The sequence below is a fragment of the Henckelia pumila genome, chromosome 2, assembly GCF_033568475.1.
Source record: "Henckelia pumila isolate YLH828 chromosome 2, ASM3356847v2, whole genome shotgun sequence".
In the NCBI taxonomy this organism is placed as follows: Eukaryota; Viridiplantae; Streptophyta; class Magnoliopsida; order Lamiales; family Gesneriaceae; genus Henckelia; species Henckelia pumila.
The window spans coordinates 98,172,721-98,187,251 of NC_133121.1; the positions used below are offsets into that span (position 1 = coordinate 98,172,721).

General features: G+C 33.8%; 3 protein-coding genes across 4 annotated transcripts; all 3 read right to left on the reverse strand.

Annotated features, from left to right (window-relative positions):
* Positions 1 to 474: 474 nt before the first annotated feature.
* On the reverse strand, positions 475 to 5,163 carry LOC140882487 (transcription factor bHLH30-like). Its single transcript, XM_073288527.1, has 2 exons — positions 4,084 to 5,163; positions 475 to 1,189 (listed from the first exon to the last, which is right to left on the reverse strand). The coding sequence occupies exons 1-2, from the start codon at positions 4,285 to 4,287 to the stop codon at positions 713 to 715; spliced, it is 681 nt and encodes a 226-aa protein (XP_073144628.1). The 5' UTR covers positions 4,288 to 5,163; the 3' UTR covers positions 475 to 712.
* Positions 5,164 to 6,078: 915 nt separating this feature from the next.
* LOC140880731 (trihelix transcription factor ENAP1-like) lies at positions 6,079 to 9,603 on the reverse strand. 2 transcript variants are annotated; one of them, XM_073285422.1, is made up of 2 exons: positions 8,409 to 9,603; positions 6,079 to 6,417 (listed from the first exon to the last, which is right to left on the reverse strand). In XM_073285422.1, exons 1-2 carry the CDS (start codon positions 9,326 to 9,328, stop codon positions 6,408 to 6,410), a joined length of 930 nt encoding a protein of 309 aa, XP_073141523.1. In that variant the 5' UTR covers positions 9,329 to 9,603; the 3' UTR covers positions 6,079 to 6,407. The 2 variants fall into 2 exon arrangements, with proteins under 2 accessions (XP_073141523.1, XP_073141525.1); XM_073285424.1 differs by having other exon boundaries at positions 8,428 to 9,601.
* A 3,125-nt stretch (positions 9,604 to 12,728) lies between these two features.
* On the reverse strand, positions 12,729 to 14,531 carry LOC140885355 (uncharacterized). Its single transcript, XM_073292320.1, has 2 exons — positions 13,927 to 14,531; positions 12,729 to 12,788 (listed from the first exon to the last, which is right to left on the reverse strand). Exon 1 carries the CDS (start codon positions 14,409 to 14,411, stop codon positions 13,947 to 13,949), a length of 465 nt encoding a protein of 154 aa, XP_073148421.1. The 5' UTR covers positions 14,412 to 14,531; the 3' UTR covers positions 12,729 to 12,788; positions 13,927 to 13,946.

Genomic DNA, 14,531 nt, shown 5'->3' on the forward strand with positions numbered 1-14,531 from the left:
GGTTAGTTTTCAAAAAACTACTTTGACCGATGTCATTTATTAAAATATTCAAGCTGAGGCACGTGACTGACCGATAAACTAGTGTGTGTGTGTGTGTTTTCATGATCTAATCTGTCTATATTTTATTTCTATAATCATGTGACAAATAATATTGTATTTACATCTCAGGCCTCAAATTTCATGTCCCGCGACGGCTATATTTGTTGAAAATAATCTTTGGTATACAAAAAAATTCATGCAACTCCTCATCCTTAATTTATAGTAATTAATTTAATCCGGAATACAATAAACGTAATTCTTTTAATTCTGAAAAATTATTTCTAGAACTTAAAATTAATCATTGGCTTGAGATTTTCGGGTCTGGAAAATTTGAAGTGGTGTATAAAGTTTTTCTATTTGAAAAAATACCTACTAGATCTACCGCATGAAAGTTATATATGAACCCACAAGTAAATGAAAAACTGTTGGCGAAAAACAAAAATTACTAAAATCACAAGCCCAAGAATTCAGTAAATATTCAAACAAACAACCAAGAAACACCAACTTTATTTATACCTTGTCATTGTCACATGAACAAGGATTATTATTTATTTATGCATGTCCATGTCTAGAATTTGAAAAGTCTGCAGAATCTTAAAGCATTATCAAGCCACTGTGTGGCTACTATGATGCATTCAACAGCATCGACCAACGACATAACACTAGAACGATCTCATGAAGAAGAGCATGAAGAATCCATGTAAGAAACCCTTTGCCTCTTCTGAGGAAATACCAACTGTTGCTCGTATTCCACCGAAGCCGAGACCTTATCAAGAATGCTACTCAAAGTTGAACGAACTGAGTTCGTGATGATGAGTTCTCGGTTTTCAGCACTGTTGGCGCTAAATTCTTTGGTAATATCAAGCAAGAATACGGTCTTTACACGACCTCCCAAAGTTGAAATCTCGCATTTTTTTAATTGGACAGGAAGATTCTTTATAGCCTGTCTTAAATCAGACAAGAGATCAGGCCTGTACTCACAGCAAAGAGAAGTCCTCAGCAAGAATGAACCGTCGCTTCCCTCAATTTTTTCAATGTGTACTTCATCCGTGTCCATTGGTAGGTGTAAGCCTTCGCTGGCTTGTGTTGCAGTTTTCTTCATCTGTTTCACTTGGTTGATGACTTCAGCCAGTAGAGCGGCTTTATCCATCTGCGAGAGTACTTACAGATTAGAACACAGAATTTTCCAAAAAAAAAAAAAAAACATTCACGACTCCTGCTGAATCAAAAACAATAGCAGTTGCCAAATGAGCATTTTAAATTCTAAAATTGCCAACCCAACTACATGGTTTGTATTGCCATGCTACATAGGCAGCCATAGTGGACAGCAGAAGAAATTGTAATTGGCCAATGTTAGAAATTAAACTTGGACCTAACTCACCTCAAAAGCTAGCTCAAGAGGTGAGGTTTGCCCTTGTTCATATAAAGAGGTCCAGGTTATTTAGCCAACCTATGTGGGACATAGATCAATACACCAACACACCTTTCTCACGCCCAGGAATGAAACGACTGGAGCGTGGATATATGAAATGGGTGGCCAACTATGAGACGGGTGAGGCCAACTATGGGCCGTCCAACACATAACGGGAACCCGGGCTTTGATACCATGTTAGAAATGAAACTTGGACCTAACTCACCTCAAAAGCTAGCTCAAGAGGTGAGGTTTGCCCTTGTTCATATAAAGAGGTCCAGGTTATTTAGCCAACCTATGTGGGACATAAATCAATACACCAACACACCCCTCTCACGCCCAGAAATGAAACGACTGGAGCGTGGATATATTAAATGGGTGGCCAACTATGGGACGGGTGAGGCCAACTATGGGCCGTCCAACACATAACGGGAACCCGGGCTTTGATACCATGTTAGAAATGAAACTTGTACCTAACTCACCTCAAAAGCTAGCTCAAGAGGTGAGGTTTGCCCTTGTTCATATAAAGAGGTCCAGGTTATTTAGCCAACCTATGTGGGACATAAATCAATACACCAACACACCCCTCTTGTTAGAAATTGAGACTAGGACCTAACTCAACTCAAAAGCTAGCTCAAGAGGGGAGGTTTGTCCAAGCCTATATATTAAACTCCCAGGCAATTCATCCAACCGATGTGGGACAAACTAAACACACCAACACACCTCTCGCACGTCCAGGAATGAATTGACTGGAACGTGAAGATCAAATTAAATGGATGACCCAATTATGGGACGGGTGAGGCCAACTATGGGCCGTCCAACACATAACGATGGAACCCGGGCTCTGATACCATGTTAGAAATGAGACTTGGACCTAACTCACCTCAAAAGCTAGCTCAAGAGGTGAGGTTTGCCCTTGTTCATATAAAGAGGTCCAGGTTATTTAGCCAACCTATGTGGGACATAAATCAATACACCAACAGCCAATATTTATACAGAGAAAATTTTGAACAGCCATTGATGAGGAAAAGCACAGAAATAAAAATCTAACTTGGATAGTCACAGTGATAAGAATTTGAATTTCAACTTCTGATTCTTCTGAAAGTGAAGATTTCACTCAAGTCAAGAAGTTGGATCTCAAATTATGGGGAAGTAGACTTTAGAAACATCATTTAGATTATTCATGTTTGTTTACATTATCACTTTCAACTCAAGTATTTCTTTTAACTTGGTATACAACTTCAAGAACAACGAATATTTTATGTTCTGTGAGACCACAAATTCAAGGAATTGTTCCAAAGTTTAGCAAAAACATACACACTAAACAATGCCAAAGAATAACATCCCAACTCAATGCCTGAGCTAATGTCAGTACAGTAATAAAGTCAAATTAGACATAACTCAAAATGGACAAGCAACCAAATCGAATTCATGATAACAAGATCACAAATTAAAACCAGCTTGGCTTTTCAATTTGAATTTCATAATATCACTTACTCTATTTCTGAAAGTCAAGTTTTACAACCATGACAAGATGTGATAGCAATTGATCCATAAAATAGTTCATGTTACTCATATAAAAACATAGATTCTAGCTGATAATACAGACAAATCCCGAATTATAACCATCGGAATACGACCAGTGGGATAAACTAATTAACTTTAATACCACATCAGCTTTGCCGGTAGCCTACCTTCCAATCACCATCTTTTGCAGTCACATCCAAACTGAGTTTGCAAGGGGCTAACTGGTTTGACTTTCGACAATGATATGATACTAAATCCATATGCATAAGACAATAACTGGATAATAAACATTTAGTTGGTTGAGCTACCACCACTTCCTCAAATTAAATAACAATAATAGAGCATATTGACATTTTGTTAATTAACAGACTTTTACTTGGTTAATATTATAATAAAAGAATTTCCATCTCACAAAATTCTCACCTAGTGCCAGTTTCAAAACGCTAAGAAGAGCGAGCATGCACCTGATGACTAAATTTACATTTGAGACTAGCCATATCATGGGAACAACAAATTGAATCCTCGGTTTACAAACGACAGAGTGAACATCCTTCAAGTAGATTAATTCATAAATCACATAAACAACAAAAAAGTGCAGATGGAAGCAGACATGGAGAAGATAGGACCGTTGTTTTCTATCGTTTAAGTTGATATACAGAACACAAAACTCCATTTAGAAAAAGTGCATAGTTTTTCAACAGCGTGTTGAGTTATCAAGTCAAGCTGATAAGCGAGAAGAAAGCAAGCTTGTCTCAATAATTGCTTTTTCAGTCAACTTTTAAATTACAAACTTCAAAATGATAACCAGACCAACAAAGGAAGCAACAATAAGAGAAACCAGTGAGTGAAGTAACTTGCTAACAAATGCAACCATAACATCACATCCTCATTTTTACCAATTTGCTACCAAAGTCAATGAAATATCAACTGAATATAGTCAAAGAGCTTCAGTATCCACACATTCTCACTGGTTTACGTGACACACAACATTAGAAATGAATGGAAAAATGGAACGTTACAAAGTATCTCAAGGTTACTAGCTAATTTTGAAAAAGAATGCAGACATATAATTGTATATGATTGTTAACTGGCAAAACATTACCAACCTTGTCATTGCAAGGTACCAGACCTCGAAGGGTGGTGAGATGTGCATTGATTTTGTCTCTCCTCCTCCTCTCTGCCTCTCTGTGGTTCTTTAAAGCAGCCATAGATTTAGCCTCAGAAACTCCAATATTCTTTGCCACTCTCCCTAAAGAATTCACCAACTCCCCCTTCTCGCCATCCAACACCAACGATTGCACAACTGGCATTGACTCACTCGCACAATTTCCTCAAAACCAACTTAAAGTTTGGGACGATTGATCGACTAAAAATCTTCACTAACCACTCCAATTTAAGCTTTATGAATTCCCCCCAATAAATAATCACAATCCCAGTATAGTCACAAATATTATTTAAAGTAACTCAAGGATCCGTATACAGGTGAAAATGCGATATGTACTTCAAGAAACACAATTTTCTTTAAGAACTTGTAAGCTCTTGTTTCAAGAAAAAATGACCGCAGAGCACGAGCAACAAAAACAAATGCTTTTTTCTGTGCAAAATCACCAGTAGAACTATCTTAGTTTCAGGAAACAGAAAACGATGAATCTCAGTAACCAATCAAGAGTCGTTTATGTTTGTGAAACTAAGGTCGGTCCAGTATTTCAAGCACAAAGAAACCTAAATCTCGATTACCCTTAAATCAGAGCTGCACAACAATAACGCAAACGAATATTAAAAAAGATCCTGAGCGTATGTGGGCAGTCCGAAACGATAACATGGCAAATAATCTACGGGTCAAGGCCAGGAGGGCGAGTGGCCAGAGCAAACCAAAAAGACAGCATTTTGGAGCGAATCTTGAGAGTGGCAATAGAAGAAATGGGCGCAGTGGGCAATGGAATGGACATAATTTTCTTCAAGTGGCGGTGACCAAAGCAGAGAAGAACGATATAGAGTCGGGAAGAAGATATCGGCACAGTGATCAGACAGAAAACATCCACATCTTTTCCCTGTAAAAATCCTGCATTTCGACGTGCTTGAATCGATGCTTGGAACCCTTACCCAGTTCAATCTCCTCTGTGTATGGACAGAAACAACAAGGACGAGATAACACCTCTGCCAGCGCCGAAATTTGTGTGGGTTTGATCGCGCGAGTGGCTATCTGAGACTATGAGACTACGGTTTTTATAGATAATTTTAACTTGGTAAGTTAACTATTTAATCATTATAATTTATTTTTATTTTTTTGACGTGTCCTTTCAATACGCAATTGATAAACTTTTGAACTAACGAAATAGTTTGCGCACCATTCTGATTGAATAACATCACTAAACAAAGCTATTTCAAGAGAATATTGATAGACCACCAGCTATTTCAAGAGAATATTGGTAGACCACCAAGTGCTTAACTAACCCACCAACTTGAACATAATCATTAATTTATTATCAGTGTTGTCAACCGGCAAAGCAATTGCGTTCGTTGATTCTTGCCATTCATCTTAAACAAAATTATCGAGGTAGATAGGTTTGAAATTATTTTGAATATTTAAATGGAGTTTGACATTTGGTTGGTACATAAAAACACTGTAATGAGCGCCTTTATCTAAAAAGTCAAACAAAGAAAACCACTTGCTAAAAAAAGTGTTTTCTTAAAAATATATTCAAGTGTTTCTGTAGAAACTAAAAATCCTGTCTCTTTTACTTTTGTTTTGATTTCTATGTTTAAAAATTAGAAAACAATTTCCAACATTAATCCAAACACACAACAGATTCTTCAATTTTTAGCAAAACCACTTTAAAAAAACTGAACTTATTTCTGCTTTTTAAAACTGCAACTTCAATATCGAAACTCTCCCTTTTTCAAATTTAGATTAGAAAAGAGGCAATAATCAAGCCACAGCCAGACGCTTATGATATGAATTGATTAAGCAGTTGATGTGTTTCAATGCACACAGCGAATAAATATAGTGTGTTGGTGCTCGTATCTTCATGGACAAGTTCGTCTCCAAAGCCACATGGTTGAAGAAAACTAGGAAAGACATCAAACAAACACCCAAGGCATCCAATAATAAGCATTTAAAGCGACTAAAACACAAGCCTGAACCAAAGTGTTGCCATTTAAAAAAGGGTTACAAGTTAAAACATTTGGCACAGAACAGGCACCAAATATGAAACCTAATACTAAAAGCCAAATCACTCACTCAGCAGTTACAAGTGAAAAATAAAAGACAAATAAAGTTGTTATCTTCTGGAATAAATTGGGTCCGATACCAAGCCCCTTCCAAGTTTCCTCAGCTATTGAAAGGAACAAATCAATGTCGAAACGTCAAACCCATTAATGTTCCTTACTCCTACAAGGGATGCCTGTCAGGTCCCTTCTCCATGGCTAGCTATATATATCTGCAGCAAGGAAAGGAAAATTTACGAAAAGAAATACCGAGAAAACCTGCATAAATAAGATTAAGACGAAAAAAAATAAAAGAACCATTGCACACCTATGACCTGCCCAAGCATGGGAAACACTCAGATGTCGAGGACATTTAATATCGTTTATCATCTAGAGTGCAGATATGAAGCATGAACAAACCGCAAAAAGTAATTTGACAATTCCACATGAGGCGCATTATCAACTTTTAAGAGAGACTGGATATCATAAATAACTTTTAAGGCATTCTTTAGTCAATGTAGCTGATGGGGGGGAAATGTTTGGGACCTCAGTATCCATCCTACTGTCTTTTTCCAGGAAAATATTAAACCAGGTACAATGATCTGCCAGGATCCTTTTTCTTTAAAGGATATGCCAATGACAACAAAAAAAAAACTTCAGTTCCCATACAAAAGGACCAAATGTCAAAAGTGAAAACAGGTTTTTTTTTATCACAGGCAACGGAAGGACCAAATGTTAAATTGAATACAAACAATTGTCCAATCATTATCAGGAATCATCCCCAATATACCCAATTCTTTCAACAAAGGAGAGGCAGAGAAGTTCTGCCTCAAAAGAGGAGAATGGAAACCCCAAATCAAAACGGATCAAAAGAAAAACAATAGCATCTGAAAAGTGAGAAAAGAGAACAAGTACGCATCAGTGTAAATTAAAAAGAAAAAGAAAAGAAACACCAAGACCAAGCCAATGCTGATTAGCCTCCGATAACCACCTAGTTCTCTGTCAGACACCAGAAGGATATTCAACTAGCATGAAGATTATTTTTGTAGTAGTTACTCGTTAAACAACCAAAGTGGGTACTGAAGAAAATAATAGAGTGAAATTTGAAAACAATGAAATATAGGTTTCAAACTCCATATACAGATACAAAGTCATATGAAAATTTCAGAGAGCTGACACAATTCAACTGTTATATTTAATATTTTTGGGGTGGAGGTTATTCATTATTCTTCAAATGCATAAATAAGCTTCCATCAAGCATCCCCAAACAAATAATCAGCCCTGTACTTTTGGGTTTTCCAAATACAACATAAATACTCAAGTACCGAACCAGTAAAATTTAGCAACAAATTTTAGATGGTATTTACATGGAACGGAACTCCCACAACCTCTGATTGCCTGCTATCATGTAATAGGATTACAGCTGAGTCAAGTAAACTTTTCTGTACACAGAGTTTGTCCACTCCCAGTTAAACATTTACCAAAGAATTACTCGATAGCATACAGAGAGGATGGATTTTTCTTAAATAAAAGTAGAAAACTTTAGCTAATTAATTTCAACCAGCAACGTACACTTAGCTAGCAATCTACAAGATGTTGTAAAATGTTATTATCTTCCAGGTTATGTAAAATGTTATCAATTAAAAACCAAAAGTAGCAAGAGGTTATTGAAACGACACAGTGCCAGCATCGAAAAGGAAAGGCACAGGGATCTCTTGTTCAATTTCATGGAGAAGTAAAACATGTACATCCATCAATACCAAAAAGAAAAGGCACCAACAAAGTTTTCAAGACCGCAGTCCATCACCCTCAAAATTCATAGTGCACCACCACAGTCTCAAAGACGGACGGTTAAATACATGACATTATATTTCAATATTTAGATATATGACCAAATACGGTACGAAAATATACACAATGAAAGCCATATACCTAAAGATTCTAAAAATAAGGTCACTTTACAAAATTTCTCAGTCTTATTATGATTGTCCACCATCAAACCACATGTTTGTCCCATGTATCAAACTTCTATTCCCTAATTTAAGAACCGCAGGTAGCAAAATAACTCAGTAAGAAAAACCCAGTTTTAGGAACCAAAATATAACATAAAACACAATAACAAAATCAAAGAATTCACCAACTAATTCCTTTCAATGCGAACCTCTCAATATACTGCAATCAAATGGAAAAATCGCATATTAAGTTGATGGATAAACATGAATACATGAAATTGTGCTGCATACCATCAGCAGATCCAGATCTCTTGTCCCGCTTGATCTTTTCTAGCTGAACCTGAGTATCCATAAACAATTGCATCCTCTGAACCTCCAAATCTTTGGCAAACTGCATCCTCTGCTTCTCCAACTCAACCATCTGCCTCTGCTTCATGCCCTCCACCTTCTCATAAATCTCACCAAACCTCTCAATTGCCTTGGCCAACCTTCCCATCCCATCCTCCCCATCATCTTCCACCTCCGCACCTCTATCCTCGCTCCCCTCCGCTTCAGCCCCTTCCGATTCTCCGTCATCTTCATCCGCTGCAGCGGCAGCAGCGGCCATCACAGAATAATTCCTCTTGAAATACAACTCGTCCACAGGTGGAGACGGCATCGGACGTTTCTGAGGCAAAATCACCGGAGTAACCATCGCCGAGGAAGGCGATTTTCGGTACGTTAACGGCACGGCCATCGGCGGCGATGGCAGAGATGAAGGCGGCGTATACTGAGACGCCCCGAACGGCACGAGCGCCAAAGGCGTGGCTTTATCATTCTGTTGCTTATTAGAATTAGATCCGATCAAATACTCGAGACGCGAGAAAAAGGGCCACGACGATGTGAACGAACCACTGGATTCAGAGATCTTAGTCTTCTCGATCTTATACTTCTTCTTCAGCGTATCGATCCGATTCTTACACTGAACGTCGGTGCGACGAGTCTTCTTCGTATGACCGTGACGTGCATTGACGGCATCGGCGACCTCTTGCCAATCCTTCTGACGGAGGTTCCCACGGTTGAGCTCCATGTAACGGCGGCCCCAAGCGTCAACGAGAGTCCAAGTAGCCTCCTCGGACCAGCAATCCTCTCGGAACGGCAGCTGCCTGGACGGCGGCGTCTGGAGATTCGACGATTCCGTTAAATCGCCCATGGATCTGAAAGCAGAATCAATGGAAGAGAAAATTGAATAAAGGCGGAAGGAATCGGCGAGAGAACGGCGGATGGGGAAAGGCGTGGGGTAATAGGGTATGTGTGGGGAAAGGATAAGGGTACCGCCGGGGGGAGCGCGTGATATCGACGGTCACGCGATTTCGGACTCATTGGTGACGTCGTGGTTTGGCTTACCGATTGATTGCTCGTGTCATTAATCTCGGGGGAGAAAACAAAACGGGCCTTCCGAGGCCCGATATTACTATCGGTTCAGGATCGGGCCAGCCTCCCATATAAATAACTAGTTACTAACTTACTAGTAGGGGGTGATCGAATATATTTCCAAAAAAAAAAAAAAAAAAAAAACTCATAATATGCCTAAACACCTGTCACTGTGTCACATGTGCATGTTTAGTTTACTATAACTTATATCTAACATTTGCGATTATATAAATTTTCGATTAATTTTTGTGGATAATCGAGACTCGAGAGAATCGATTATTATATACATAACAATGATATAGTCTCGTGGGGTCGATTTTGTTACATAGATCTTTTATTTGATCTGATTCATGAAAAATTATTTGTCTCACGAATATATATCTGCATGATCGTCTCACAGGATGCATACTCTATTATGAAATCATTCACCTTTTAGTCTTTTACCATACGATATAAGGCTATGTTTACTTGGTTGGATTGATTAAATATATATAAATAATATTGGGAATAATAAATTAATTTTATAAGACGTGAAATAATGATGAAAAATCAATAAAATATTTATTTTAATTGATCAATTTTGTGATTGAAATTATGATTTATTGATGAGTTATAATTTCGTCATTTGATTATAATATATAATTTTATTTTTATTTTGTATTTGTAAAATTGATATTGTGATTTTTATCGAATAGTGTAAAATTTATTATTCCACATGTAAGTCATTTTACAAAAGCAAAATTATTGAATATAAATATTATTTATTTTTGAAAAAATAAATAAATAAATCGAGTAAATTTTTTTCTACATGAATAAGGATAAAAGCGAATGAAATATATTAGTCATATCTTAAATTATTATATTTTTATTCATTTTTTTATAAGTTTTTAAATAGATTTTTCATCTATTAAAATCAAATGAAGAGTATTAAATATATCTTAAATTATTTGAATTTTTATTCATGTTTTATAATTTTTAAATGGGTTTTTCATGTATTATTTTTTGAAAAATAAAAGATATTAATGGAAATTTTCTACTTTGGGAAATAAAATTAGTTAAAAATGATTATTTATCACACATTTTATTTGTGACAAATCATCAATGTTTAAATTTTAAATTAAGTAAATATGGATGTGTTTTATCAATCAATACGAGCCTTACAAAGACAAATACTAAAAATGAGATTGCTAAGATTATTAATATAATTATATATTTATCATAACAAGTAAACAATAGACTAATAGAAGAAATTTTGAATGACAATTTTCCGCAATATCTTCTCCACAATTCCTAACAATGATAAAAATTGCCTTATTTAAATGTTTTACTTTTACGTAAAAATATACTTGGCATTCAGAGGAAGTGTTATCACGCTCTATTTTTTTAATTAAACACGCTTCATTTTTAAGTTTTGTATAAATATTGGCGATGATACCTTGTAATTGATTGTTTTATTTTTGATAAATTCATTATTAGTTTCGATTTTAAAAATAAATTATCTTTTGTTAATATATTAATACTAGGGGTGATCACGATGCGATTTGGGCGGTATTTTAATAAAATTCAAACCGAATTTTTATGCACGGTTCGGTTTCAAATATAGTTTCTAATTGTGATTTTGTATGTAAATATAGATATGCGGTTTGGGACGGTTTCAGGCGTTTTAGCGATTTTTTTAATAAAAAAGAATGATCAGCAGTAGACAAAATTATATTATGAATGCAATAACACCAAAAAAAATATAAGTTGATATAAAAATATTTAATGATTAGAATATTTTTTGTTCACTTCGGCATGATATCATAACGATTATTTTTCAAATAAAAAATAAAATCGAAAATTCCAAATCTTTAAAAATTAAATAACATAAAACAATATTCAAGTTTTTGTCCCTAAATGTGCATGATTTAATTTGAGGCTAACATATCGGATGAAATAAAGTTAATTTTTAATTATTGTGATATATTATATTGTCTCTTTTTTTGTACATAAATTTTGAATTTATATCATTATTATAGTATTATAATTAAATATAAACATAATAATGTTTAATTTGAATCACTCTATTGAATTTAAAATAAATTATATAATATCCATGATCATATTAATATATCATAAATAGTTTTAAAAATATTTATTTATTTATGCGGTGAGGCCGATGCGATTTTTTACTAAAATTTTCACCCCACCATATTGTGCGGTACGGTTTGCTTTTTTTTTTTTCAACCGCATTTTTGGTCAAAAAATTGAACATGGTAGTGTAATGCGGTTCGATTCGGTCGATTTGGGCGAATTTTCATTAAATTTGATCAGCTCTAATACTAATACTAATAGTCGTAATACTAAAAATTAAAAAGCACACAAATACAAACCGTGGCTTTTATTTTAATTTTAAATTTAAATTAATTTTTTTTCTCAACTTCTTGAGAGAAGTTATTGTTTGCATTTATTATTTGAAATTGTTTAATTATATATCTTCTTACTTTTTTTATTATAATTTTTTAAAAATTAACCTTTTAAATTAACTATAATATATCTTATAAAATAGATATACATGATAACAATTTTTTTTAGATAAAATATTTTTTAAAATTCACCTGTATTAACATTTATCAAAATAAAAAAAAATAATTTTAATATTTATTATCTTTTTATTATAAAAATTGTTCGCACCACCTTCTCCACAATTTTTAACAATGACAGAAATTGCCTTATTTAAATGTTTTATTTACTTTTACGTAAAATAACAAATATACTAACACCATGGAAGTTGGAACAATTTATCCCGTTGTGTCTTGTGTAGTTGTGTGTGTGCTTTTTCTTTTTTCCTTTTTATTAATAATTATTATCTATACAATATAATAATGATGAACTCCTTAAAATTATTACATTGGTCAAATTAATGGATGTACAAAAATGTCTTTTACTACTCATAACTATCATCTTTCAACTATATATTTCAATTTAAATATATAAAAAAATATTTATTATTTTTAAATATAATATAAACTATTTATGCAAACAAATTGTCGCGTATGTGTATTACGTATGTGTATTACTAGTATATAATAATAGGGGGGTGGAATCGACTTTTAGGACTAAGATATCAATGTTCAAAAAGCCCAATATAGAATTTTTAGGCCATTATGTGAACTTCAATTAAATTTAGCGAACCATATGGAATGGAAGCAACTTGAAATGGGCCTCTATTTAATGTTCCGCAAAGGCGAACCATAATACTGCACAAACATGCGAAGATCAGAAGATAGGATTTGAAATATGAAATTCATGTATTTCAATTAATAAATAAATAATAGATTACATTTTTTTACGGTAAAACTTCTTAAATTTATTAAGAATGAAATGACACAATTATTTTGTAAACATAATTTAAAATCGATCGATCCAAATGCAACCTAAAAAAATACGGACAAGAATTATTTTGCAATTTTTGTACGTGTATCTTTACTGCAAATTCTATTTGCTTTATATATATATATATATATATATATAAGTAAAAATTATTTTGGTATATGAACTATTGATAAAATGTTAAATTGATACATGAACTATTGAAAATGGTTTAATTGATATATGATCAAACTCAAAAGTCAATTTTACATTTTACTTAAATTATTTTTAAATTGAATATTGTTATTAAATTGATTAATTGAATTATTAATATATTTTTGTCTTTTAAATTATTATATTAATTACAATGGTAAATATAAATTCATATTTATTAATTACTATACTATAAAAAATATTATATATAATTATACGAAAAAGTATTCTTTATAGATTATAAATGAAAGACACACACATATATAATTTTTAATTTGATTAATATAAAGAATAATATTATAACATAGATAAATATAAAAATATATATATTTTATTATATAATTTTAATATATATTGTTTTTTTAATATATAATTTATCAATTGTTATATATGTGTGTATGTACATGTTTAAATTAATTAATATTTATAATATTTCGTATAATAAGTACGATCTTTTTTCTATAATATAAATTTAAATAAATATAAATTTATTTTTATTATTGTATTAATAAAATAATTTTTAAAAATAAATTGTGTATCTATTTTAATTTATAAAAATATTAGACTTTTAAAATAATGTATGTAAAGGGTAAAATTGACTTTATAAGTTGATTATGTATCAATTAAATCATTTTTAATAGTTCATGTATCAATTTGACATTTTATCAATAGTTCGTGTATCAAAATAAATTTTACTCATTCATATATATATATATATATATATATATATAATAAACGTATAAATTCGCTGACATTTATTTTATTACTAAACCATAATATAATATAAAATGAAAAAGAAAAAAGATTAATTACTGCGCATAAAAGAATTGGCTTCAGCCGGCAAGCTCGGAGATGCTCTGCAAGTGAGGCCTCCATACGCCAACGCGCCGCCCTCGTCTCCTATCTCTATGGTCGGAAACCTTCTCCGATAAAATCTCACTCAAGTACCCATCGGAAACGCATAAATCTCTCGTCGGAATCGCACCCTCGCCACCACTCTTCTTCTTCGTCTTCTTCTTCTTCTCCGGCGACGGAGGCAGTGGAATGAGGAAATAAATCTTCCCTCGTTTGAGTAGTGCATCGGGTGGAACGACTACGATCCTTGGGCAGGTGCCCTGATCATCCAATTTGGAGGTGCACTTCTTGAGGATGTGGCGGGGGTGGAGGTTGAGTATCTCCGCCGCTTTCACGGCGGCGGTGAGTTCCTCGACGCGGCCGTTGGCGTGGACGATACGAATGACGTCGAGGGCTCCACAAGGAAGAATGCAGGATATGCAGCATCTGATGGCGTTTTTCATGGCTACCAAATTTTTGCTTATTCCCTCAATCTCTCTCTCTCTCTCTTCTCTGTTTTCTGTTTCTGTTTCTGTTTCTCTTTTTTATTTTTTTTTTTGTTTTCCAGCTTAAGACATAGAGGC